General features: G+C 44.2%; 1 protein-coding gene across 1 annotated transcript in view; it reads right to left on the minus strand.

Annotated features, from left to right (window-relative positions):
• Positions 1-208: 208 nt before the first annotated feature.
• Positions 209-25,168, minus strand: part of LOC121545035 (disks large-associated protein 2-like) — a 200,334-nt gene continuing 175,374 nt past the window's right edge. The window contains exons 5-14 of the mRNA XM_041855385.2: positions 21,749-21,817; positions 19,970-20,150; positions 18,669-18,888; positions 10,461-10,520; positions 7,582-7,961; positions 4,242-4,327; positions 3,599-4,041; positions 3,400-3,491; positions 1,055-1,225; positions 209-682 (exon numbers count right to left, since the gene is read on the minus strand). Coding sequence (XP_041711319.2) covers positions 476-682; positions 1,055-1,225; positions 3,400-3,491; positions 3,599-4,041; positions 4,242-4,327; positions 7,582-7,961; positions 10,461-10,520; positions 18,669-18,888; positions 19,970-20,150; positions 21,749-21,817 — 1,909 coding nt within the window. The 3' untranslated portion in view covers positions 209-475. The remainder of the gene's footprint in view (positions 683-1,054; positions 1,226-3,399; positions 3,492-3,598; positions 4,042-4,241; positions 4,328-7,581; positions 7,962-10,460; positions 10,521-18,668; positions 18,889-19,969; positions 20,151-21,748; positions 21,818-25,168) is intronic.

The raw sequence follows: 25,168 nt of genomic DNA on the forward strand, positions 1-25,168 counted from the left end.
TCAAGAACTGCAACGCTGCTGGGTTTTTCACGCTCAACAGCTTCCTGTGTGTATCAAAAATGTTCCACCACCCAAAGGGCATCCAGCCAACTGTGAGAAGCATTGGCGTCAACATGGGCCAGCATCCCTGTGGAACACTTTCGACACCTTGTAGAGGCCATGCCCCGACGAATTGAGACTGTTCTGAAGACAAAAGCGGGGGGGGGGGATGTTTGTTCCTGATGTTTGGTATACTCAGTGTATATCCACTAATACATATGTGTTAATGGAAGAGGACTTTTGTGATATCCTACTCAGTGAGGGCTGAGGTGGAGATGAACTCAGAAGATGATGACAGTGAAGTCATGAGGAGACAGATAAAGGAGGGAAGTGTACATTAGATAGTCTAGAAAAAGGCTAGTTAAAGGAGAGTCTAGTTGACGGGTAAGTCTGAGGGGGGAGACGCCCCTCACCCCTGACCCCTGTCCCAGTCCTCTCAAAGGCGAGTCTGAGCCTCAGGGATATAAATCTCGATGCTGTCTGCTCTCTCTGACACCGAGTTCTGACGGAAGGAAGCCGCCCGCTTGGCCTGCATCAGCCTCCTGCGTGCTTCCAGGCGGTGGCGGTCTGGAAGGTCAAGAGACTTCTCCCGTGTCACGCCTCTCTTCCCGATCATGGACTTCTTTGGTACGACAGGTGGTAACTGGACACAGGAAGAAAGAGATGAACTAGACCAAAATCTGATCCGTATCGAAAACTATTCTATAATTCAACTTGTATTGCCAGTAGTTGACATATCATCCATTTGAGAGGTTGGAAATAAATCGTCATAGTTAAGCACAATGTCAATGACACCCAGTGGTGCTTCACTAAGCATTTGACCTCACATACAGAACAGCACCACTCCACACCACTACTACGTGGCTCTGAGTCATCTCACATCTCTGTTTAATAAGGCTCTGACTGTGCTATATGTAGCTGAATCTGTCCATAGAAATATAATGATTCTGTCTCACCTGTCACTGAGACTACCCACCATGGACAACAGAACAATTCTAGATTGTATTCTGTATACCTTAGTGCTAGCCACCTTTTTCTCTGGGCTCTTCTCCACGGGCCTCCACTCGTTGTTCTTCATCTGCTGCAGCTCGTCAAACTTGGTGGTGACGTCATCAATGGACAGCTGCAGGAGGTCCCAGAATCCAGCCAGGTCCTGAGAGGTGGGGCGGGGCATGGCACTGGGGTCCTGCAAGGGGTGATAAAGGACCACATCAGTGTCTGAATTACAGATACTCAAATCCCAGTGTACATAAGGAGTTTTTGTTGCACTTCTACCAAAGCCCACTAGATGTCCTTATTAGAACTCAAACAGAGGAAAACCTCAATGATTTATGGTATTTTTTCTAATAATAAAACAAATGTTTCCAGCAAAGTCATGGGAGCAGGAAGGTCAAACTTCAGAAAAGACAATAACTGTATTCCCATCGTCATCTCATGGTTAGACTATAGGACTTGGAGGACAATCCATTGAAATGAGCCATAACAAAATGTGATCAGTAAGTAGCAATCCCTCCTAATCCCCCTGAGGATGGGGAAAAAATGAAGAGGGCTCACATTTCATTCACTGCCAGTAAGTCTTATTCATCACATCACATCGGCTAGAGTCACAATCAGTCACACTATTGAACCCACAGACAATACTAGTGAGACTATAGCCTAAATCAATATCTCCAACTCTGTTATGAAGTTAATCCATAGAGAAATAAGATCCACAGCATCCCATTGGACGCAGGTCACCATCTCCCCCCATTAATTCAGTGACTTTATGTGCTTCATATATTGGATGGCTGGAGGGCACAACAATATCACAGCCGACTGTCTGGTGGCATTTCAGACAGCTGCATTCTGGATGTAGATCGAAATATATAGGCTCTGAAGTAAAGGCCAGGGTCACTCTGAATTACAATGAATAGATTAACTATAGTGGAAGGTCTCGGAAATGAAAAATAGTAAGCAATACTTACTCAGTGTTAAGAACTGCATTTGCTGTATATGGTTAAAGGGTAACTGCACAAGTTAAAAACGCAATAGTTTAGGCCACTGCCACTATAAAGTGATGCTAAGAGTAGAAGCACTGAGGCACTATTCTGAAAGCACAGCACCAGATCAAGCCTGCTGGGTGACTCATAGCAGTGTGGAGAGGCTGTGACAGGCTGAGATCTCACCCGGTCACAGATCTACCTCATTCATCGCCTCGGTCTGAAACTTCACAGGGGAGATACACAGAGACCCAGAGGAGAAGTAGTGGAAGACACCGCGGGGCTCATCTCATCAACATGGACGGGGGTTCAAAAAGAAGGCTGTACACAAGCCAGCATAAGCAAACAAATAACAAAAACATAAACGTATACTGGGTGAGTGAATGAGGCTGACACATTAAAGGATTCTGGGAAATATAAGCCTTGCCTGTGTCAGTATGCCTTAATCCTGTAGCTCCTCCCACAATAAAACTTGCGCTACACTCTGCGCCTGTCTTTGAAAGCTTGTTTAACTCCGGCTTACGTTATCCAGGAGGAAAAAGGGTGGGGGAAGACGGCTCGATAAAGCGCAATTAGACATCTCCTTAAGCCTCTTATTTGCAGACGCCACTTCTTCAAATGGACTTAAATCCATGTTCTGAAAGTGTATGCAGTATTATTTGTAAACTGTCTTTGTCATATGGAGAGATGCAGCAGCTTGCGTAAGCTTTTATAACTGCTGTCCTCTCCCCTACAGTGAGGGAAATAGAAGCAGGAAAACTCTATATTAAAGACTAGTTTAAACTAAATAATCCCCATGCACATTTCAGCCTTTTCTGAATGCAGCAATTTCTGCTGTATATGGCAAAAAATAGCAACATGTTTTCATAACCAAAGACAGGCTTAATCTCAAATATTGGATATTTGGCTGATATCAATAAAGAGGGGTAAGATTAGAGGTAGGAAAGTATCAGCCAGATATTCCAGCCCTTCCAAGTGTTTTTTGATAGGATGAAGAGAGTGGACTGCGGCAATAGTTCTGAATTTAAAAGGCGGGCATCTTAGTGTTCTAGTCAGAGCTGTGAGTGCATCATTGGGAACATTCACAGTCTCTCATTGTTCTCCTCAAGATGTTCTCATTTCAGATAGAATTTCTTATTTTGTATTTCTTTCACACTCAATGGCGCATTTAAAAGCTTCTGACCTGTTGGGCTAAGCCATTCTATGTAAGACAGGAGAACAGTGCTGGTGGATACAGGAATGCAGCCGATATAACTGTATCCTTTCCTTTCACGGGCCCGAGTAGCGCAATAGTTTTTTAAACACACACGCACAAACACTCTCACACACTGTATGTACACAGACACACACAGGGTCATTGTTTCAGTGACGTGTTACTCACCAGGTTCTGCTGACACAGCCAGTAAAACTGCTGGAATTTCTGAGACATGAGGAGCTGAGCACTGCCCACCGCACTCCTGATTTTACCTAGGACTGAAAGACAGACAGTCAACTCATCATCTGTTACATGAAAGTCTTGAGTCTCTTTGGAAGAAAATGTCTGCCAGTTGACTGTACATTCTGACTCCTATCCCACTCACTGTCCTCAAAGAGGTCGTTCTCCTCCGCCTCTGCCTCCATGTCTTTACACCATCCCTCCATCCTCTTGGTCTCTGTGTGGAGCAGTTGCATGAACCAGCTTCCATCCCTCCGCAAGGCGGGGGACGTCCGGCCCGACTCGCCCGACGACTCTGCTGGCTCCCTGGGGGAGGGGGGCTCTAGCTGCCAGGTGGTCTCGCTGGAGGTCTGCTGGGTGCTGGGGGGCTCCGTGGGGGTCCGGTAGTCCTCCCGGTAGCTGAAGAGGCCCTGGGTGCGGACGGTGCGCACCCCATACTGGGTGGGCGTGCTGGGCTCAGAGTGCCCCCCTAGGAAGCCCCCTCCAAATTGTAGGCCCTTGTCCTCCATGGTGGGAAGCCCCTCCATCTCCATGTCAGCCTGAACGGAGGCTGTTACACTATTGGAGCGCTTCAACCTACCCTGCCCTCTGAGACACAGATTAGGGAAAGCAAACATTTAGACCATTACATTTACATTTTAGTCATTTAGCATCAAGGGATACTGTAAACAAACACACACGTAGAGAAAGAGGAAAGGTTGGGGACTTTAATAACACACTGTTGATGAGCACAAATCCAGAAATGGGAAAAGGAATCTATAAAAAAAGAACACCAAGAGTAATTTTACCGTTTGTCATCTTCCACTTGGATCCCCACAGAATGGTATTCCTTCGACCCTTTGCTTTCTGACTCCGAGTCGGTGGCTGCTTCCACCTAATGCAACATAATAACATAGCAACAGCATTCTCATTATTACCACTCCCAGATGTCCGTGGGGTTATTGGTTTGGGGCCAGTGCTGCGCCTCCTCAACTGTAAGAGGCCTGTCAGAACATAACCGCAGTGTGATTTATGGAGGCAGAGAACCCAACCAAACACAACTAGTTCTTCAACACCCTCAGCACAGTGATTTATACCAACAACAAGCAGCCATGGTGGACATACACAGTGGTGGTAGTTTTAAAAAATGAAACAAATTACAACACCTGATTAGGGAGTGGCGAGGTGTGATCACCTGGGGTGGTGTGTGATACAGACACACAGATCTTTGTTAGTGTTCATTGGTGCATGGTGCCAGAGATGATAGAGACTGATCCCTGTTTGTCCTGAGGGTTGCTGATCCTGATCGAATGTCCCCAGCAGCACAGATCCTTTTAATGTTATGGGACTATTTTGCTTCCACTGGTCCTGGGACCCTTGTTAAGGTCAACAGCATCATTAACTTTACCAAGTCCCAGGACATTTTAGCCAAAATCCTGGTTGCCTCTGCCAGGAGGCTGACACTTGGCCGCAAGTGGATCTTCCAGCAAGACAATAACCCCAATTGAGCAATTGCATTTGTATAAAATAATATAATTTCCCAATTTTTTGGAGGATAAAATATAGCTCAGCATTTGTATTATATATTTTATAGTCTTTTTTTAATCATCTTTATCAAAGGGTGCCAATCATTTGGACCTGACTGTATTTCACACAAAAACCATGCATCCTGTGTGACTGGCCCTTTATTAGAAGTATTGTCAACAAAAGTTTTATCCTGAAGTTGCAGATAGCCTACAGTCTGCATGGACTAGTTATATTTGGGAGGTAGTTGTGTGTGGTAGCTAGAATTAGTCCTTGAGATGCCCACTCCCAGGCTGTCTCTCTGATGAGTAATACAAGTGTGAAAACAGCAGACTTCTAATTTTACAATTTACTATTTGATTAGCAGGGTAATTTGAAAATCAATTCATCCACATTTTAATCCTCCTTCCCTCTGAGAGATCACACCTTCCCCCAGTTCTGAGTTAATGGGCTGACCCTGACATAGTGTTCCAGCCGACGCAGGCAGAATCCTGACTAGGGCCAGCTTGGAACGCCTGTCTGTCTGAGAGCCTTATGCCTTAAAAGCTCCAAATTCACATTAATAACTCTTTAGCTTTAAGTGGTTTGCAACGAACGAAGGAGTGTGTGTTCATGTCTAGCAGGCACAGATATATCCCTAGGGCTGCTGGAGCACCTGCCATTTAGCCCTCCTATGAACATTTCTTTTTATTAAATGTTTTGTCTATTTTCTCTATTGCAACTATAAATGCAACAAATTGCCTATCAAACTACATCATTTCTCATGAACTCATTAATCTTGAAAAAAAGTCCTTGCTGCACTCATCCTTGTCACGTGCTTCCCACACCCACCAGGCAGTGAGTTCGAAATAAATACCGCAAGTAGGTGTGCTTTGGAATTGCTATCATGTGTTGTCTCACAGACAGGGACAGGGAAGGAAGCAACAGCAGTTCGCATCTGTCAATAGCAGAACAAATTCAAATCAAGTAAAGACTAGTTAGCTTGTTTTGACAGCATAGCCTAGTTAACTAGCTGATGAATCTAGCGTACACTAGCGACGATCAGCTGATATAGCCCACCCCAGTAGTGGTTTGAGCAAAGAAGTAGTTATTCTTCTAACTCCCTTTCATCTGTGGTAAAATGTCAAGTCTGTTACATTGCAGAGCCTGGTACAAACAGCACAAGAAGTGACAGTGCTCTGAACCCCCCTTTTCTTTCCCAGAAAGAAAGTCAGCGGTGAGTTGCTGCTGGTTGAGGTGACATCTGTTACTTTCTGGCACAAAGCAAAGTCCACTTCAGAGAGACAGAATGGGCTGTTGCTTTATGGTGGATGAGGAGGGGAGAGATTTAGGAGAGCCTGGGCAATGTTCAAAGTGTGCTGGCAGAGACAGAAAAAAACAACAACAACACCTGGTTTGGTGAACACACACACACACACACACACACACACACACACACACACACACACACACACACACACACACACACACACACACACACACACACACACACACACACACACACACACACACACTATGCTACACAGACATATACTACACACACAGCACAGGTGTGAAAACTGTAGGCATCAGCATTTTACTCAGACATGGCTTAGTCTCATTGAGATGAAGGTAGGTAGTGAGGTAGGTAGGTAGTGAGAGTAAGGTCCTGCTACAGGATCCATTCTTACGCTGTCCTAATATGGACACTGTACACTTTAATGGCCCCCAGAACACTGTGCAGAAAGGGTCAAAGGCTAAGGATTAAGATTGTGGTCCTGCCGGAAGTAAGGGGTGAAAGGTCAAACTTTTGGGCCAATCAATAAGGCTACACTTCCAGAGGATAATTATACTGTACGGTATGTCCCCAGGAGGTCTGTGATGATGCAGGTGAATGTAGATTGATCTTACTACACTGGCCAAATACTAGTGGCACAGTTTAAAGATAAACTTTGTAGGAGGTTTTGGTGCATTTTTTGCGCTGCATGTGGCCCTTATGGTATGTTTCAGTAACTGTAGACCTTCACACTGCCAGCCATCACTAATCAATAGTGCTTCTGTATTTTACACACATCACTGGAGCCAATTTGAAAACCAATATAATTCAGGCCCACCACGATGAGCATAACAACGTTCAGCTCAGCCACTTAAAATCATCATCATTCATCCCCTAGGATAGGCTGCCTGATCATCTCTGAGTGACTGAGACTCACCTGTCTCCACAAACAAGCAGAACAACTCTAATATTCTCTATTGATGAAAGGCTGTATGCAGTCTGAAGGGATGTCTGTCTACCGGTCTGTCTGTTTTATTCAGGGGCACGGACAGACCTGACGTCTGCAGACTGCGTGTGTGATCAAGTCCATTATTCTCAGGGTCACAGAGGGAAGAGAGAATGAGAGGGAAAAGAGAGAGAGAGAGTGAAGAGAGAGAGGAAATGGAGTGAAGAGGGCGAGAGAGACCAATTCAGTAAAGCCCTATTCATGAGTTGGAAACAAATTAATGGATTGCAGTAAGATGACTCATTGGTGCCATTTATGGACCTCGAGGAGAGGAGGCTGTGCCTGAATGAGTGTGTGACTTTATGAATGTGTGGGTGTGTGTGTGCACAACGTGTAGGCCTGTGTGTGTGTGTGTGCCACTCACCTGTATCCCTATGGAAGAGCGTGGTGTTTTGAGGTACTCCTCAGCCTTGGACACCAGGATGGCTTTATCACAGGTCATCACTGAGCTGTGACGGTCTGTGGACGGGTGCCTCTTCCCAGACATCAGCCCAGCTGCCTCCATGGCTATAGTCACGGCCTTGGCACTGTCCAGGCTGTCTGTGGAGTTATACAGGGCCCTACCCAGGCTAAGGCCCAGCCCGTCCCCCCACCCTCGAGGGTGCCTGCCCTCGTGATACGCGTCCTGGGTGGACTCTGTACTGCTCTGGGCCGTGACAGAGATGAGGGGCTTGGAGCCTGAGGTGGAGCGGGGTGGGACTGGCGGAGGGGTCGTCTTCTTGTAGTTGTTCATGTACGTGACCGCTGAAAAATAGAAGAATAGAGGAGGTCAAAGTTCAAACTAATGCATATGATGTGGTAGTTCAAGTACTGTAGGGCTATGCTGTTGACGATAAGAGAGAGGAGAGACCACTGAGTACTATTCACTGTGGATTGTTGACAGCCCTTCTCCTTACATGTATTTGATGAGCAAGGGATTATAAGAGAATATGGTGTTAAATCTGTTGGACTGTTGGACTAATAAATGACTCTGGGTTTGATGTGTCCTCTTCTTTAAACCAGAGCTTTGAAGGAGTAGCCTAATACAAACAGCTTGTCCATTTAAAGAACATCTAATGATCAAAGCCCAGAGTGGTCTTGGCTCATCAGAACTCTCAGAGAGGGAATGAGGAACACCCTGAATTACACAGTAGGTCAGCACTTTGTTTCCCATTCACAAAATGATCTCAAAGAGGTCACCAAGATGAGTCAGTAGAGAGAGAGTGTAAAAAAGAAGAGATTAAAAAAAAGAGACAGAGGGAGAGTGAGAGAGCAAGAGAGATAGAAAGAAAGAAAGAGAGGGTGAGGAAGAGAGGGAAATAAAGACAGAGAGAAAGAGGGAGAGATGATTCAGCAGAAGGACCAAAATAGACACATTATTTCCAAGCGACTCATGCAATGGGGACTCATAACTCTTGCCCCGATCTTGGCAGTGTTACTTAGCATTTAGCCTGTCCCCTCACGTCCCAGAAAACAGCCCAACAGCACAGAGAGATAGGAACAATACACCAGGCACCGTTTGAGGCATGTACACAAATACAAAAAAAACATATTCGACAAGGACAAATTATTTCTAATGAATATTGAAATGCAGAAAAGCCTATAGGCTGCTTGTAAAAGGAAATAAACTGAACTACAATGGCAACCATACCAGGCAGACAGGTGGTTTTACTTTACCTTTAAATCACACAATAACTAACCAGACAGAAAACCTGATCTTTATCTCCATGACAACAATGTGGACACATTTACTTCACACTAAACAAGAACATCGTGTTGACAAGAATGCTGCCGAGTTAAGTGGTAAACTGTGCTTTCTGAATAGAACAATAACAGTTTTTTCTTAAATATTTTCGTAAAACTCAAGAGGATTTCTTATGGAAAACTTTAGCATTACAAATTCATCATGCTGAATCATTTTGTGCTCAAGCACCCCAAACACACACAGACACACACACACATCCAGTTTGATTAACTTGAGACACAATGAGCGGGATTCAAGTGCTCAGTCTCTGTTAGGGAATCTCAATTGATCAGGTCTGAATTGTATGCTAATAGTAGAGAGAGCAAGGGACTTGAGGGACGTGTCATTAAGAGCGTTTCTTCCAGATTAAATTGATCACTCTCATAAAACTGTGCTTCATTTTGCAGGCTTTTAAGGATATGTAAATGACCTGGGTGCATGGATGGAGAACTCTATTATCATCACTGTCAAGAGTGTCCCAGCCCAAAAAACTACAAAAATACAAAGATGAGAACTACCTCAGACACTTACTAAAACTACTTCAGAGAGAGGGGAGGGGGAGAGAAAGAGAGCACGGAGTGAGTGCCTAGAGAGAGAGTAGAGAGAGAGAGAGAGCATGGAGAGTGAGAGCACAGAGAGAGAGAAAGCACGGAGAGCATGGAGAGAGAGACAGAGCTCTAGTCGGACAAGACAGGACAGGAGAGAGAAGTGTGCCAGACACCAGTGACTTCCTCTCTGTTACTCCATAGCTGACAGCACAGCATCTGCCACAGTGACTGATGTAAATATCCTGGCCTGAACTCCATCCTTTAAAACAAAATGGCTTGACAAAGTGCTCTGCCCGCCAGATGGATCACTAAGGCCCAAGGAAATAAACATAGAAACCTTGGCCTGTACAGAGGAGAAGGCTGTGTGTGGGTTGCTGCTGTCCTGGCTGGACCTGGGTGGAGAGGGAGGGGGCATGAGGGGTGTCCGGTTGAAGGGAGGGGCGGAGGGAGGGAGGGAGGGAGGCAAGGGGGCTCATAACTGACGGACCATCAGTCATGTGGGCCAATGTCTGGAAAGCGTTCGTCATCGATAGAGCACTCACGACTTCTCTCACTCCCTCAGCCCGTTTCAGGAGGAGGAGCGCGAGAGGAGAACGGGGTAGAAGAGGAGTGGGTGCAGGACCATTTTACATTCCACTGTCGTTTTTCAATCTACCTTTGAGATAAAGGCTTGTGCCTGATGAATCAATAAGGTAGAGAGATGCTCAAGGAGAAAACAACCAGGAGTGACCAAACAGGAACACAGAGATAGAGATAGTCGCTGGGTCTTAGCAGTAAAACGAATGCTTGTTTTCAGGGATTATTAATAATGTGGTGGTGTTGCTGTGTTTATCATGATAAATTCGATAAGCCAGTGTGAGAGTGAGACTGCTCTCTCACAGCATTCTAACTGTATTTCATGAATAAATAATAATGATGCTGGTTCAAAACATGTTATTCATCACCACCTATTGGCTCGGACAGGAGGTTTACCTGGGTTTTCGTGGGTCGTCCGGTCAATGGTGCAGATAGAGGGAAGACGGAACTGGATCCCTGAAACAAGCCAGCCAATCACATTCAACATCCTGGTCACATCTGCCTAGTGCTCAGAACATGCACCAATCACAGTCCACTATACAGAAAAACAGCTACATACTGTAAGTGTCCACAGAGATAAGATGACAATGGCAGATAAATCAAGGATAATGTATCAATTCAAACACATCGGTTGGACTGTGAGGAAACAGCAGAATACTTTTTCCTTCAACAGTAACATACAGGTAACTGACAAAATAAAGGAAACACCAACATAAAGTGTCTTAATAGGGCGTTGGGCCACCACGAGCCGCCAGAGCAGCGTCAATGTGACTTGGCATGATTCTACAAGTGTTTAGAACTATTTTGGAGGGGTGCGACACCATTCTTCCACGAGAAATTCCATCATTTGGTGTTATGTTGATGGTGGTGGAAAACGCTGTCTCAGGCACCGCTCCAGAATCTCCCATTAGTGTTCAATTAGGTTGAGATCTGAGACACACACACACACAAACCGCCTCTGCTCCTTTGAGACCCCTCTTTCAAAGTCACTCGGATCTCTTCTTCTAGCCATGGTAGCCAAAATAATTGGCAACTGGGCATTTATATACATGACCCTAAGCATGATAGGATGCTAACTGCTTAATTAATTTAGGAACCACACCTGTGTGGAACCACCTGCTTTCAAAATACTTTGTATCCCTCATTTACTCAAGCGTTTCCTGTATTTTGGCAGTTACCTGTATATTCACACAGTGAAAAGGAAGCTAAGATTAGGTGACATTTGTGGCCATCTATCCATGGAAATATGCACTCAGAAGATAAGGCTCTTGCCTAATAGTTAGCTGATTAAAGTTTTGGTTCCTTGATGATTACATAGATTAATTTAGTTTTTAACTAGCAATCAGATTTACAGCACAATGCTACATTTCAAGTGATTTAAATTTTAAATGAAAGATATGTTCTTATACAAGATATGACCCTAGTTGACCCTGGAAACTGTAATAGGACCAGTAAGAGGTGAAGAGCTAATCTGACAGTTTAGCATGGCTAAACAGAAAATAATGAATGACAGATGGGCAGTTAGAGGTATGGGCATGGGCAAGCACGGCTCATCTTGCTGGGTGCGCTCTTTGAGCACTTTGGGGATTGCTAAGCAACGTTGGAGCACCATACTAGGCAATGAGGGTGGAAGAGGAATGTCTTTACGTTCCTAACTTGATAGTAAGAAATAGGTGATAGTAAAAAAAAATTTAACTAAAGGAGAGCATTTTAACTTCCAGTTATCAATGTTGGGTAAAATAGCCCACCCCAAAAAACTAAGAACATTCTAGGCTGATCACTCGCTGTGAGGTGAAGTTCTCTACAACAACACTCTCATTAAATCATATGCGTCAGAGGTGTGTTCATGTTGCATCAAATGTTGCTGTCCTAATATGAACACCGTACAATTGGTATGTCATAACATGTCTTGGCCCGCTTCTAGATGACACTGTCTCTAATGAAAAATCAAACAATGCAGCAACAGCGAGAGGAAGTGTGATGTATTATGCAGTGGAAAGGAAGTAAATGAATGTGACAATACAACCTAATTAACTTCTCTCCTGTGAAAACATTGTCAGATTCAGCCAATTTAGCAAACTTTCCTAAACTGCAGCACATGAAAATAAGGAATTAAGCACAGTTTTTGCTCAAAACAATAGGACAGAGTATCACTTCTTAGATAGTCACTGTTTAAAAGTGTACAACTCAAATACATTTCTTATCAAAGCTTTTTTTTCCCCCAGTGCACTTTATTAGGGCCCAGGATTTTATGGGCTATTTCATATACAGCTCCTTAATAAGGATAGCATAGAGGTCTCGTGTTTCATCTGGCTGGTGCCTTGCTGGTAGCAGAGCTGTCATTCTGTATTTTCACAAGAAAATACGACCCAGCACCAAACGCAGTACAGTAGGTGTCAAAATAATAAGTCTTCAGAATCATCATAACCATGCAGTTTAACATCATCACTATCTCGGATCTCCAGGTCAATAATGTCACCAATCATTCTTAGAAATAATCTGGTGATTTACATATTTTGTTGTATACAAAATGATGAACATTAACATTTGGATACACTTGAGTAGCAGCTGTTAGAATTCTCAGTTTTTGGTTCCTGAGCATGAGGATGATAAATGACAATAGAGACACAGCAACATCACTTCCCTGTGGCAGACAGACAGACAGGACCTCCATGCCATCGCTACCTGGGGATGGATGGAGTTGACATTGACAGGGAAACATCCCAACAGATGTCTTTGAAGCTTCTGTCAGATATATTTTGATCTATACAGTGTAGGTGTTGGACAAGACTGACTTAACTGACAAAAGCAAGGGATAGGCATAGTAACAGTGTGTGTGTGTGTGTGTGTGTGTGTGTGTGTGTGTGTGTGTGTGTGTGTGTGTGTGTGTGTGTGTGTGTGTGTGTATGTGTGTGTGTGTGCATGCGTGCTAGCACTCTGGTACCCTGTAAACCATGACCCATTTTGTATTCTAGTCAAGTCTGTTGCCCATGTTGTGAATGGTTGCTGTTCATACAAGGACCTGTACATTGCTAGACATTACCTCCTTGTCGACCTGATAGCCAGCGAGGTGAGACAGGTAGTCTCACCAACTGCATACATCCTTAAACATTCTTGTGTAAGAGGAAGTTAGTTGTTATCATGTTGATGATACTGTATTTTCCTGTGTACCAAATCCCCCAGATATTGTTGTTGTGGGGGAGGCCAGATGGAGGTGCTCACATGGAGCAGGCCTTTGGTGACAAGCTTCTTAAATACCAGCCCCTCGTATCACGCTTGGACAGCCTCGGATATAGGTGCAAGCTAGTAGCACTGATATTTGGCAGTCTTGGCCACGTACATAGGCTTACAGTACGTGGCCTCCAGATTGCAGGCCTGCCAAAGACTAAAGCATTTGGCTTGGTACTGCTCTGTTTCAGCTGTTATGGGCAGCCAAGCTGTTTGGAGAAGGAGGTGCTTTCTGTATCCTTAAGTGTCCATGCATACAAAAACCGTTGACATGTTTGAATCCTTCTTGAATGTAATGTGATTTGTGGATTCAAATAAAGTCTTTAAAATGTGCCTGTGTGTGCCTGTGTATCTGTGTGTGTGTTTCTGCATGTGTAAAAACACATAGTGAAAGTATTCCCAACAGTCCAAACAGCTACTGAGTATTTCTGTTCCATAATCTGATTTTATGAACAATGTAAATTCCCAAGGTTCCCGTTTGTTCCTATAGAGTAAATCCAATGGCTCATTTGATTTACAGCCAGTCTTTGAGATTTATAGTTATATGATAACTACCAAGATTTACTTTGCTCCATTCCGGAGTGACATTGAACAGAAAACTCAAGATATGTCATGAAAAACAATATATCCACAGAAAAACAATATATCCACAGAAAAACAATATATCCACAGTCAGAGTAAAGACTGTCAAGACCCATAAGCAAAGGGCAGTCTATTTAGTCTACCACAGAGCTCCACAGAGTCTTTGGTAAAACGTGGTAAATGTCATTTGTGACAGACGACAGACTCATCGATTAAAAAGTATACATTCATTACTAGTCCTCTTAAAGAACAGTAAGAACAGTTAATGTCAATGTTCACTAATGCTTACAGCAGTTCAGAATGCTTTGGTCCATCAGTTCAAGCCAAGTGCAATTGAAGTCTGATGTACATTCAAATTCTTTGATTGTTCATCACATTCTTATGGTACATTCCATCCAGCTATGCGGTTGCTGCCACTAATATAGTCCTTTAATGTCAAACCACATTAATGGTCAAGGGGTTATCCTACGCATTAGGAAACATTCATACAGTGCTTTACGTGGCCATGATACCCAGAAGACATCAATACTAAATGTTCCCATGTTGTAATCTGCTACTGATACATTCATCGCCACATTCTTCTTAGTGTTCAGAGTGTCAGAGACATGTATGTTATCTCCGCACTGTTGTACTCATATCTCCCACTCCATAGCTCTACACTAGAACTCCTCTTCATGGAGCGTGGTTCCCACTGGGGAGCCTTCTGCTGCCACCTGTCCTGGTCACAGTGAGACTTCCCTGGGTTGTCAGGGGCTGTGTCCCCCTCTTTATCTCCAGGGTCCTCACAGACATCCATGCCAGAGGGATCTGTGGCTTCCCCTGTGGCATCCTCTGGCTCCATGGGTGCCATCTCAAATGGGGACAAGCTAATGCTAGCTGGGTCTAGTAATAATAGTAGTGGATCTAGGTCTAGGATGACTGGTTCTGGGTGGCATATATAGTCCAGGTCTACTGAGTCTGGGGTGAATGGACTGCCCAGTCCGAAGGAGACCGGACCAGGTGAATGAACTGTAACTTGGTCCTGTGGTTCTGGATCTTCGGGGAACTCAGTAGGTAGGTATTCATGCATTTGATCTAATCGGTACTCCATAGCTGGGTCCACACACACTGATTCCATTCGGTATATAGAGGGTTGGTCCAGACTGGGGGGGCTCAGAGAAACTGGGTCTGGTGGTGTGTACATGGCGATTGGGCTGAGATCAGATGAACTCACACTAATGGTCTCCAGAGGTTCCGGCGGATCCAAGAAGACTGAGTTCAGATCTGATTCATCTGAGGAATTGAAGGTGGTTAAGTCCAAATGGACCACAAATGGATCAGATGGACAATCAGTGGCCTGGTCCACTGGTTCTGGACAAGGTGGCCATTCTGGCTCCAGAGACTCATCAAACTCATCAAAGGAGTCGATGGTGACTGGATATGCATGCACTACTATTTCCGATGAGAATATGTCTAAATCTAAGGGGATTGGATCTGGGAGGTCTGGAAAGCAGACGTTGGCTAGGTCCTGTGATTCTGAATCAGGTGGGATCAGACACACATCCAGTGGTTCTAAATCAGTTGGGCTCTTTGGTGTAACTATGACAGTTGGGAAAATGGTAACTGAGTATTGATCAAGTTTCTCTGATGAGCACACATTAGTAGGGGACAGTGGTTCTATCTCTGGCTCTGTTGAGACTATAGGGCCTGGGTCTAATGGTTCAGGATCTGAAAGACACACAGGAACTGGGTCTTGAGACACTGGATTTTGCTGGCACACAGTATCGTCTTCCACAGATTCTGAATCTGATGCGGACAAGTCAGAGTCTGACTCTTGTGGTGGGGACACAGTAACCACAGGTACTGGATATGGTAGGTGCATAATTCTTGGTTCTGGGACTAGGGGTTTCACATTAACTGAGTCAATTGATTCTGTATCTGAAGGGTTCAGATTAACTGGGTCCAGCTTGTCTGTTTCTTCAAGGTACACATTAGCTACGTCTGTGGGCACTGGATCTGGAGAGCACAAAGTCTTTGGGTTCAGCTGCTCTGAATCTAGGGGGTCCTCAATGGCTGGATCCACTGACTGTGCTTCTGAGGAGCTCATGCTGACTGGGTCAGGAGATACCAGTTCTGATAGCCTCTTAGTGTTCTGGTCCAGTGGTTCTGGGCGAACCACAGTGTTTGATGAGTCTACTGGCACTGGTTCTGTTTGGATCATGGTAACTGGATCCACAAGTACTGGATCTAGAGTGATCGGGATAGAACCCTCCACGAACAGCGATGCTGGACGCCTTAGAATGGCTGGGTCCATTGAGATCTGTTTAGGAAGATGGCGCATCACGACGGCCTGCTTCTCCTGCACCTCTCCCTCCTCAGGACAGTTGACGGCTGCATCCGCCGTGCTCTGTCTCACCAGCACCTTGCTCCTGGCCTGCGTCCCTACTGACAATTGAGCCACTTTAGGCCGTTTCCCAGCCGCCCCTGTTCCCCCAGACGCCCCAGGCTGTGGAGACCACGTGCTGTAGTGCTGCGTGAAGCTGTTGAAGTTACTATTGAAGGCCCTGAGCTCAGTGCACAGGTCCCTCCTGAGATCAGACAGCTCACGACGCATGGCCGACACTTCCTCCTTCCACTGCATGCTGATGGTTGCAGCCAATTGGGCCGACTCCTTGATACTGGCCTGGATTGCTTTGGGTGAGGGCCTCTCTGGGGCCTGGATGCTAGCTTTAGGGGGCCTGAACAGGCTGGGTGAAACAGGGGGCCCAGACTGGGGTTTGGCTGTAGCACTGATACTGTCTTGGCGGTACAGTATGTCTCTTCTGATAGGGCAGCCTAGATCATCATGGGCCAATGGGCCTGTGTCTGCCACGTCTCGATGTACACTGGCCTGGTACTCAGGTAAGCTAGTGGCTTCCTGTGTATATTTTCCCTCTGGAAGACAAACGTAAATATGTATAGTATGTCATCAGACCACAGGTGTGAGCAGCTGGAGAGAATGTGCTATCGGAGCCACAAAGCACAGAAATCAAGTCATGCAGTTTTTAGGTTAAGAAATGTATGAGTCAAAATAAGACTTGAAATTGTTAGTATCTAAAAATAATTATTACAGTATGTGCTTGAATCTATGATGCTACATAAGGAAACCTTTAGGAACATAAATAAACTAAATGTTCATAGTCCCATTTTGACTCATATTTATGATTATGGTTTACACTGCCTTCTCAATCTCAAATGAACCTGTATCATGCATGCGTCTCATCTTTTCACTGCATAAAGACAGCCCCAAAAACACATGAGAAAGAATAAGAAACTGTAAAAACCTACTGTATGCATGGTATTCAAAACCTCTGGAAGATTGACCACATATGATACAGGTGTAACTTGGTACACTGGAAAGAAGCAAAGATGAACAACGCATCCCCACCTCTATCAGGAAGTATAGTATGAACCCTATTGAACATCATGAGGTCCACTATAACCTATCTACCTGAGGTCAGAGGGGAGAACCAATCGCCCAAAGACTCCTGACATCAGACACAACCCACCCTCCACACCATAGATTACATGAAACTGGAATTACACATTTTAAGATGTTTAGTTTGTTGAGAAAGCAGTGTAAATAACTGGAAAAAATCTGTCAAAAGCACAATTCTCCAGATGGCCACACCTTCTCTGACCCTTCCCATATATCATTGGTATAACTCCACGGCAGAAAGAATGGGTACCACTGGAAAGATGTTGATCTTCTTTTTTTAAGACTTCACTTCTTTACAAGGGGAAGGTTGTTGTTTTTGTGCAGATCCAGGAATGGAAAACAATGTCATGGCTACTATTTTTCCCCTGGCGAAGCAGGCGACCTTACAGGACCATTTGCTGAAGTGCTTTTAGTCACTCAGTGTCACACTTGCAGTTTATTTTATTTCACATGAAAGAAAAACAACATTTTTGTGACCTCAATTTTGTTGACCAATGCAGTTCTTACCCACCACATCTGTAGGAACTGAACTGGAGAATCTGTGGGATAGAAAACTCAAAGCACAAGGTGTGTGTGCATCACTGTGTGGTTTGTAAGTACACGTAGATAAAGCTGTAGTAAACCCATTCAGTCATGAAGACTCTGGAGTTGAAGGACTGTTCATCTCAGCCCTTTTCCCCCTGCCCAGAGTGTCAGTCAAGCTGAGAACACACCCAAAGCACCTGTGGCTTATCATGAAATTAGGTTTAGACCCAGATTGTGCTCAAGGCGAGCAAATCCATCACGTAAAATAAAAACCTATGGTACAGAAACAGCAACGAGGGAGAATAAAATCCATAATTCCCTTAATCTGAAAAGGTCTCATGATATAACGTTCACTTCATGTGCCTGCAGAATGATTTCAATAGGGTTCATAACTTTTCTCTCTGATATGAATGATGAATGAGGATATTAATTACTGTATTGAAAATGCAATATGATGGATTGGCTCAAAGCAACTCATAAACTGTACTTGAATACTATTTTTATATCAACAATCAGGAAATATGTAAAAGTGATTCATGCAAACGTATGAAGCCATTTCATAAAGCATTTCAAGAGCAGAGCAACACAAGAAATATCATGTGCATGCTGTTAACTTCATCAATCTCACTTGATATAACATTTTGCTATTTACAAATGGTAACTGTCTTAACTGATGTATAAAGATTACTTGCATGGTTATTTCAACATATCATCGACTTTGGATACTAGATCAGCTGTCCTCTTAATCAATTGTTCATACACTACTGTGTCTGTTTATGTACTGCAGTCCCCTCCTTCCCTGTTGGTCTTACCTGTGGTGGACCTGATGGTGGAGGTGACGGTGGAGGAGGTCATGGAGGGGATGTAGTCATCATCCTGGGAGTAGCCAGCCTGGATGGCCCTCAGGTAGCTGTGGCTCCGTGTCCGGAAACAGCCGGGCAGGTCCAGAGCCTCCACAGCCTGGGATTCCACCTCACTGAACACCGACTCACACACTGACTCAAACTGACCGTTTATCTCTGTCTCACTCACCTGCAGGAGAGAACAACATTTTTCACTTTTCTTTTAGTTTTTGCCTTTGTGGGAAGAAATGAATTGGTTGTTTACAAAGTTTGCTTGAAATGGGTACCAGCTAATTGCCAGGAGAGCAAATGTTTGAAAAGGATAGAGTTTGCAGAGAGAGGTAAACAAAATTGTATTGTTCAAATTCTGGTTTAATTTGAGCATTTTCTTGAAACGCAATTACTTTGTGAATGTCAAGCCTATGAGTTGCTCACCAGGACAATGTTTTTTGGTTGTTGTTTTTGTTTTTCTCAGTTTCTTCAGTTTCTTCAGTTTCTTCAGTTTCTTCAGTTTGCCGCAGTAGCTCACATTATGCATTCTGAAAGCTAGATCTATGATGACATTTTTAAAGGATTGGAGGAATTCAAGGTCATATCCTGTAGTGGCATAGCATACTGTATGAGTGTTAGTTCCCTCTGAATCCCCTGAGAGAATGTGAGTCCTGACCTCGACAGAACCATTATTTGGCAATCTTAATATCCTCAGACAGATATGCATCTTGTGATTTAAAGATATCCATTTAGGGAAAATGAAATGGTATCTATCTCGCCATTGCTATTTGGCAATCTTTAAAATCGGAGATAAGGATCCTGTTCTATTGAAAGATATTATCTTGTAATAACCTCAGCAAGGTACCGTGGAGGCAGAGATAGACCCAGGGAATTAGGGGGGGGAGCGGTTGAGCTTTTAAGACTTGGGACAAATCAATACACCCCGACTTTAAGAGAGAGATTTAGATCTTAAATGAATATAAACCAGAGACATAACATACTCCATTTGGCTTTTACACATTAAAATGGTTTTAATGTCCATTCTAGAATGCCCTTCTAGCCAATCAGAAACGAGTATTCAACAATGCTGTGGTATAAGATAAAAGTACCTGAATCTAAGGGAGGTTAAAGACAGCATTGAATAAAAGAAGAGAGAAAGAACGCGAAATCCACTGACAGGAGCCAGAGTCAGGGCAGACGGCCGTCGTGACATCTGACGTAAGACAATGATAATATCCTGGACATATCATTGTTATAGGCCAGGGACTCACCTGGCTGACCTGGCTAACACAGCTGGCCTGGCTGAGAGTGCTGACTGCCCGCATGTAGCTCTGGTTCCTGGAGCGGAACTGTGCTGCTGGGAGAGGTGGCTGCTGGGAGTTGTAGTTGGTGGAGGGCTCCAGGGCCATGCTGGGGTGGTGGGGGTGCATGTCTCTGGAGGCCTGCAAGTGGTAGTTCTGACTGAACGGAGAGAGAGAGAGAGCGAGAGAGAGACGACAGAGAGAGAAAGATGACAGAGAGAGAGATGACAGAGAGAGAGAGCGACGACAGAGAGAGAGATGACAGAGAGAGAGAGAGACGACAGAGAGAGAGAGACGACATAGAGAGAGAGCGACGACAGAGAGAGAAAGATGACAGAGAGAGACGACAGAGAGAGAAAGATGACAGAGAGAGAGACGACAGAGAGAGAGAGACAACAGAGAGAGAAAGATGACAGAGGGAGAGATGACAGAGTGAGAAAGATGACAGAGAGAGAGATGACAGAGAGAGAGAGATGACAGAGAGAGACGACAGAGAGAGAAAGATGACAGAGAGAGAGAGACGACAGAGAGAGAGATAGAGACACACACAGGAGACATACACAGAGAGAAATAGAGACAATAGTCGTCAAGGTGCCGTAGAAATGAGCTTAATCATTTTAATTAAAGGTACTTTGACTAATAAACAAGTAATTTGACACATTGCCACAGTTGTTACAAAGGGGGAAAAAACTGTGAAGTCGTATTAACTTCACGGCAGGCATCCTCTGGGCGAGCTGAACTTCAGACTGAGACTGATTATGACATTGCATTCCACAGGGGAGGTGGCTCTTCCTCACCCCACTAAATCATTGCTGTGTTCAACAGTGTCCTCGAAATGGCAATTCGATTTGCTATTGTGCTGAAACATTCAATCAATGCTTGACGATGAGGGAAATGCTAATTAGGAGCTAGTTAGCGAGCAGAGCAAGCATTTCTGAGAGAGCAGGAGAGTCAGCCAGGTCAATTAAATGTGCTTCCCCAGAAGGGCAACACAGCCTTTACTCATGGAGTCACAGAGAGGTTGGACTAGAACTGCTAGCATTTTCAACCAAAACTGACATGTAAAGTGCAAAGAGATAGAGGGAGGAAGAGATGGAAAGAGAACAGGTAGGTGGAGAAAGCATAGGAATACAAAATAAGTATAACCTAATGCTAATGTCAGATAGGGATGAGTAAGCAGTTTTCTAGCATTTGTGTAGGAACAAAAATTGGTGTGATTATAACCCTGCCACTCCATCAAAAACGGTCAGATATGGACCTTTTGCATTTATACAGCATTCATAGACTATATCAATCATTCATACACTGTATAGCAAGTTATCCCTGGGAGAGATAACATCCAGAGATGAGCCTAGGAAAAAAGGGCATTGAGATGCAGAGGCTCAGTTAAAGTAACTAATATACTATTAAAAACAAAGATTAGTCACCGGTCAAGACCAGCTACCACTGTGATACATTCAATATCAGTTAAAGACGGAACCAACTCAGTGCTATCAATATAGCTAAGAGCCCATGTAGGTTAGACAGAGCCTTTATTGTGTTCAAGGGTGCTGTATGGCTAGGCGGCATGGCAAGAGAAATAGGAGTTTGGCCTGGCTGACTTGCCATTGACTAGCAGTGAGTGTTTGCTGTATGAGGTGTCCATATTGAGTCGGTCAGCAGGGCTCAGTGCCAGCTGGCTTTTCAGCCTGACCACTGCAACATGGCAGCACCAGAGAGTAGAGAGAGAGAGAGGGAGAACACGGTGCTTGTACTCACCTTAAGTCTGCAGCAAAATTGGTGATGTAGTTGCGCACGTCACTGTTCATTTTATCCACCCGGTAAGAGCTGTGGGGAGAGAGAAGAAGCAGTGTTACTAAGTCCACTGCTGTTGGGAGTCAATGGATGCGGGTGGGACTGAGATCACGATGCAACATCAAAGGATTCTGATTGATTTTGCATGTTTGTGGGGACATCAAATGTTTGCCTGTGATGTTCACCAAAGTGCCGCAAACATTAGGGTGAAACAAGTACATGTTTATGGACAAGCTGACCACCGCAACTGCAACTAATGGAATTAATGGTCATGAAATGGTGCTTAATGGCAGACAGTACCTCATGTTATTGCCCGGTGTCTGTCTGTATAATACACACACAGACAGACAGACAGACAGACAGACAGACTAGACATCATGGGGGTATTATCCGATTGTGATTACTTTTAGCACACAGTTGTACAATTATAAAACAAAATGAGTCTAAGGTGCACTTAAGAAGATCATCAGCAATTATAAGTAGGCCTATAGGTTACGGCTCATTTACCCATGAAGTGTACAACAATGTAAATGAAAATACAGAGGCTCTCATCATGAATAAAAAGTCATTTTCCAACGGCAGATTAGTTGTGCGTAACTGAGGAGTAAAATACAACTAAAAGTTCCATCCATGAACACTGAAAGCAGCTCCAGCTTTTAGCTGACAACATCAGATGAAAGCGCAGCACATTGACTGACGGAGATACTGTGCATTACTTCACCCATCCCCACAGCGTAGAGATGTCTAGTATAGTCGATAGAGCTTAGACAAGCTGCTTCACAAAAAGGCAACCCTTTATCATTTTTTACCCCAGCACATTTGGCGTTAATGTCTCTACCCGTTGCTAATGCACTTCCCATTGGTGGCAAATATGAAACTATGATACGATGTGAATCTCTGCCTCCCTTTCTCTTCCTGCCTTTCATGCTGGCTGTGAATGGAACCTAATGTATTCTTTCAGTGGTTAAACAAAGATGCTTTTGCCGAGACAAAGTCATTGTGCTGAGTTCTACCAAAACGGAGAGAGAGAGAGGGAAAAGTCATATGTAAGAGTACAAAGGAGAGGGAGAATGCTGCAGCTAGGAGAAAGAGAGTGTGTTATAAAGCCGGAGAATGAACTCCAGAGAGAGAGGGAGTAAGAGAAAAAGGAAGAGGGGGAGAGAGAGAGCGAGAGAGAGAGAGAGAGAGAGAGAGAGAGAGAGAGAGAGGGAGAAAGAGAGAGAGAGAGAGAGAGGGAGATAGAGAGTGCATTAAACCTTGAGAGTGAACAGATGAGGGCAATAGGAACACACTAGGCATTATAACTTCTGGGAAATGTGTCTGCTCTATAACAGGAAGGTCAGCAGATATATGGCCTACAGCAGCCCAGACAACCAGAACTAACAGCAAAGCCCAATAGAGAATAACCGTATTGTCTTAATGTTTACTGTCAGTGGGACTCAAGATAATGAGCAGTGCAGTTTAGCCTCATCCCGGAAGACAGGGATCAAGAGACAGTAAGGAAATCAGGAAGTCAGAGGGACCTACAAATGGGTTTAAGCCACATTATAAATCCATTATAATCATCAGTGTCTAATGATTAAAAGCCATTATCATCATCATCCGCACCATGAACATACAGTAGGAGATAGAAATAAATAGCAGGTACATGGCCAAAAAATATATAAGCCAATGTTTATATGAGCCCCTTTCAAACAGCCCCTTATTTACCACTTTCTTTCTCTTTTTTTTTTTTTTGGGGGGGGGGGCTGTTTGAAGTTCAAATTAGGGAGGCGTTAAACAATAAATGGAAGTGTTAATGAATTTACCTGCAAAAAAACTGAGAACCATTCACACAAACACGATACCTGTATTTTGGTTACAGGGTCTGTGAAAATGCAGGAATCATGACTAGGTCTTTAGGTGGGTTTTAATTGACTTTGTTTTTTACCCCCTACCCCTTTCAGATGTACCAAAACGCTGCTTTAAAAAAGTGGGATTTTGGTCTGTGTATTCACTGTAGACAGTGTTGGGCTACCTGGTTCAGGCCAGGCTGAAGAATGCCTGCTGTGGAGGCCGATAGCCTAGTGTTTAAGTAACTGAAAGGTCGCTGGTTCGAATCCCTGACCCGACTAGGTGAAAAATCTGTTCCTGTGCCCTTGATCAAGGCACTTAACCCTAGTTCCTGTAAGTGACTAAAATGTATGAAAGGGATATTACAGTTAATAATGACTGTACCCTTAAAGGCAACAAGGACTTTAACTATGAGTGAAAGTACCACACAGATCTACTGTATATAGTATAAGTCTTATGGGAACAGCTCAACAAACAACGAAGCAGTGTCTCAAACAGCAACTAATCAATGGAATGGGATTTCTCTCCGACATTGAGATGTGAGCAACAAGCGTTCATCTGATACGCAATCGCAATCTGAATGACTAATTGCCTTATTTCACATCAGGAACTAACGAATGCGTCACGCATGTTCATTTTGGTTCATTATGACTGCTACTCAACAGGCTAATCATAATTTGAAGAGAAAAAAACAGAGTTATTTTAAAACCTGCCTCAAATAGCTGGGGTTGATTGGTTTGGCTTTCGTAGATCTTGTCCCCCCCATTCCTAATGGGAAGGCAGCCATTAGAGAAAGTGTGCCTCTCTCCAATGAGGGGGAGTGCTCCTCTGCTCCTCTATCAAACGCTATGTGTACCATGCCTGATTGACTCATTAACTTATCCTGCTATGCAGTGATGCTTTATTTTGCCAAATGCCTTTCCAGTCCTTATCATCATCATTAACACATCCCTTAAACGAGTATGGCTAGTCCCTTGTATCGCTGCGTGAAATCCGATACAAATAACATTAATTCATCTTAGTCTACAACCTACAGCTTGGGACCCCAAGGCACCTTTTGGTGGGTGTAAATTATCATTAATTAAAATGACCATCAATGTCAGCCCCCTCTTGTGGTGGAGCGTTTCAGCTGAATGGGCCTAGAGACAGGCTTGGTGACGGTGATGTATTCTTTATTGGTGAGAAAGTGGATAGAGAACCACCCTGTCAGCCATGAGAGGGAGGTGACACAAACCAAAGGCTGTTCTCACTTTAACACAATTAGCTACAAGAACCTCTGCCGTCAAATTTACACCCACCGCGACCCCGAGGGAGAGGAAATTGCTTCAAATGGGAACAGAAATCCAACCTTGCTCACACACACGCCTCAAATCCAATCCAATTCAGTCCAAACAAGCAGTGAGCCATGATATTATGAGAGCTTTTATGTCAGGTGCCACTCAGATTAGCACTGCCACTCAAGCATGGAGCCCCACACTACAGCCAAATCTGGACCATTTTTGGAGCAATGGCAGAGATAATTCGTATGGCACAAGCCAGGGTCTAAAACAA

Source organism: Coregonus clupeaformis, chromosome 29 (assembly GCF_020615455.1).
Source record: "Coregonus clupeaformis isolate EN_2021a chromosome 29, ASM2061545v1, whole genome shotgun sequence".
Taxonomy (NCBI): domain Eukaryota; kingdom Metazoa; phylum Chordata; class Actinopteri; order Salmoniformes; family Salmonidae; genus Coregonus; species Coregonus clupeaformis.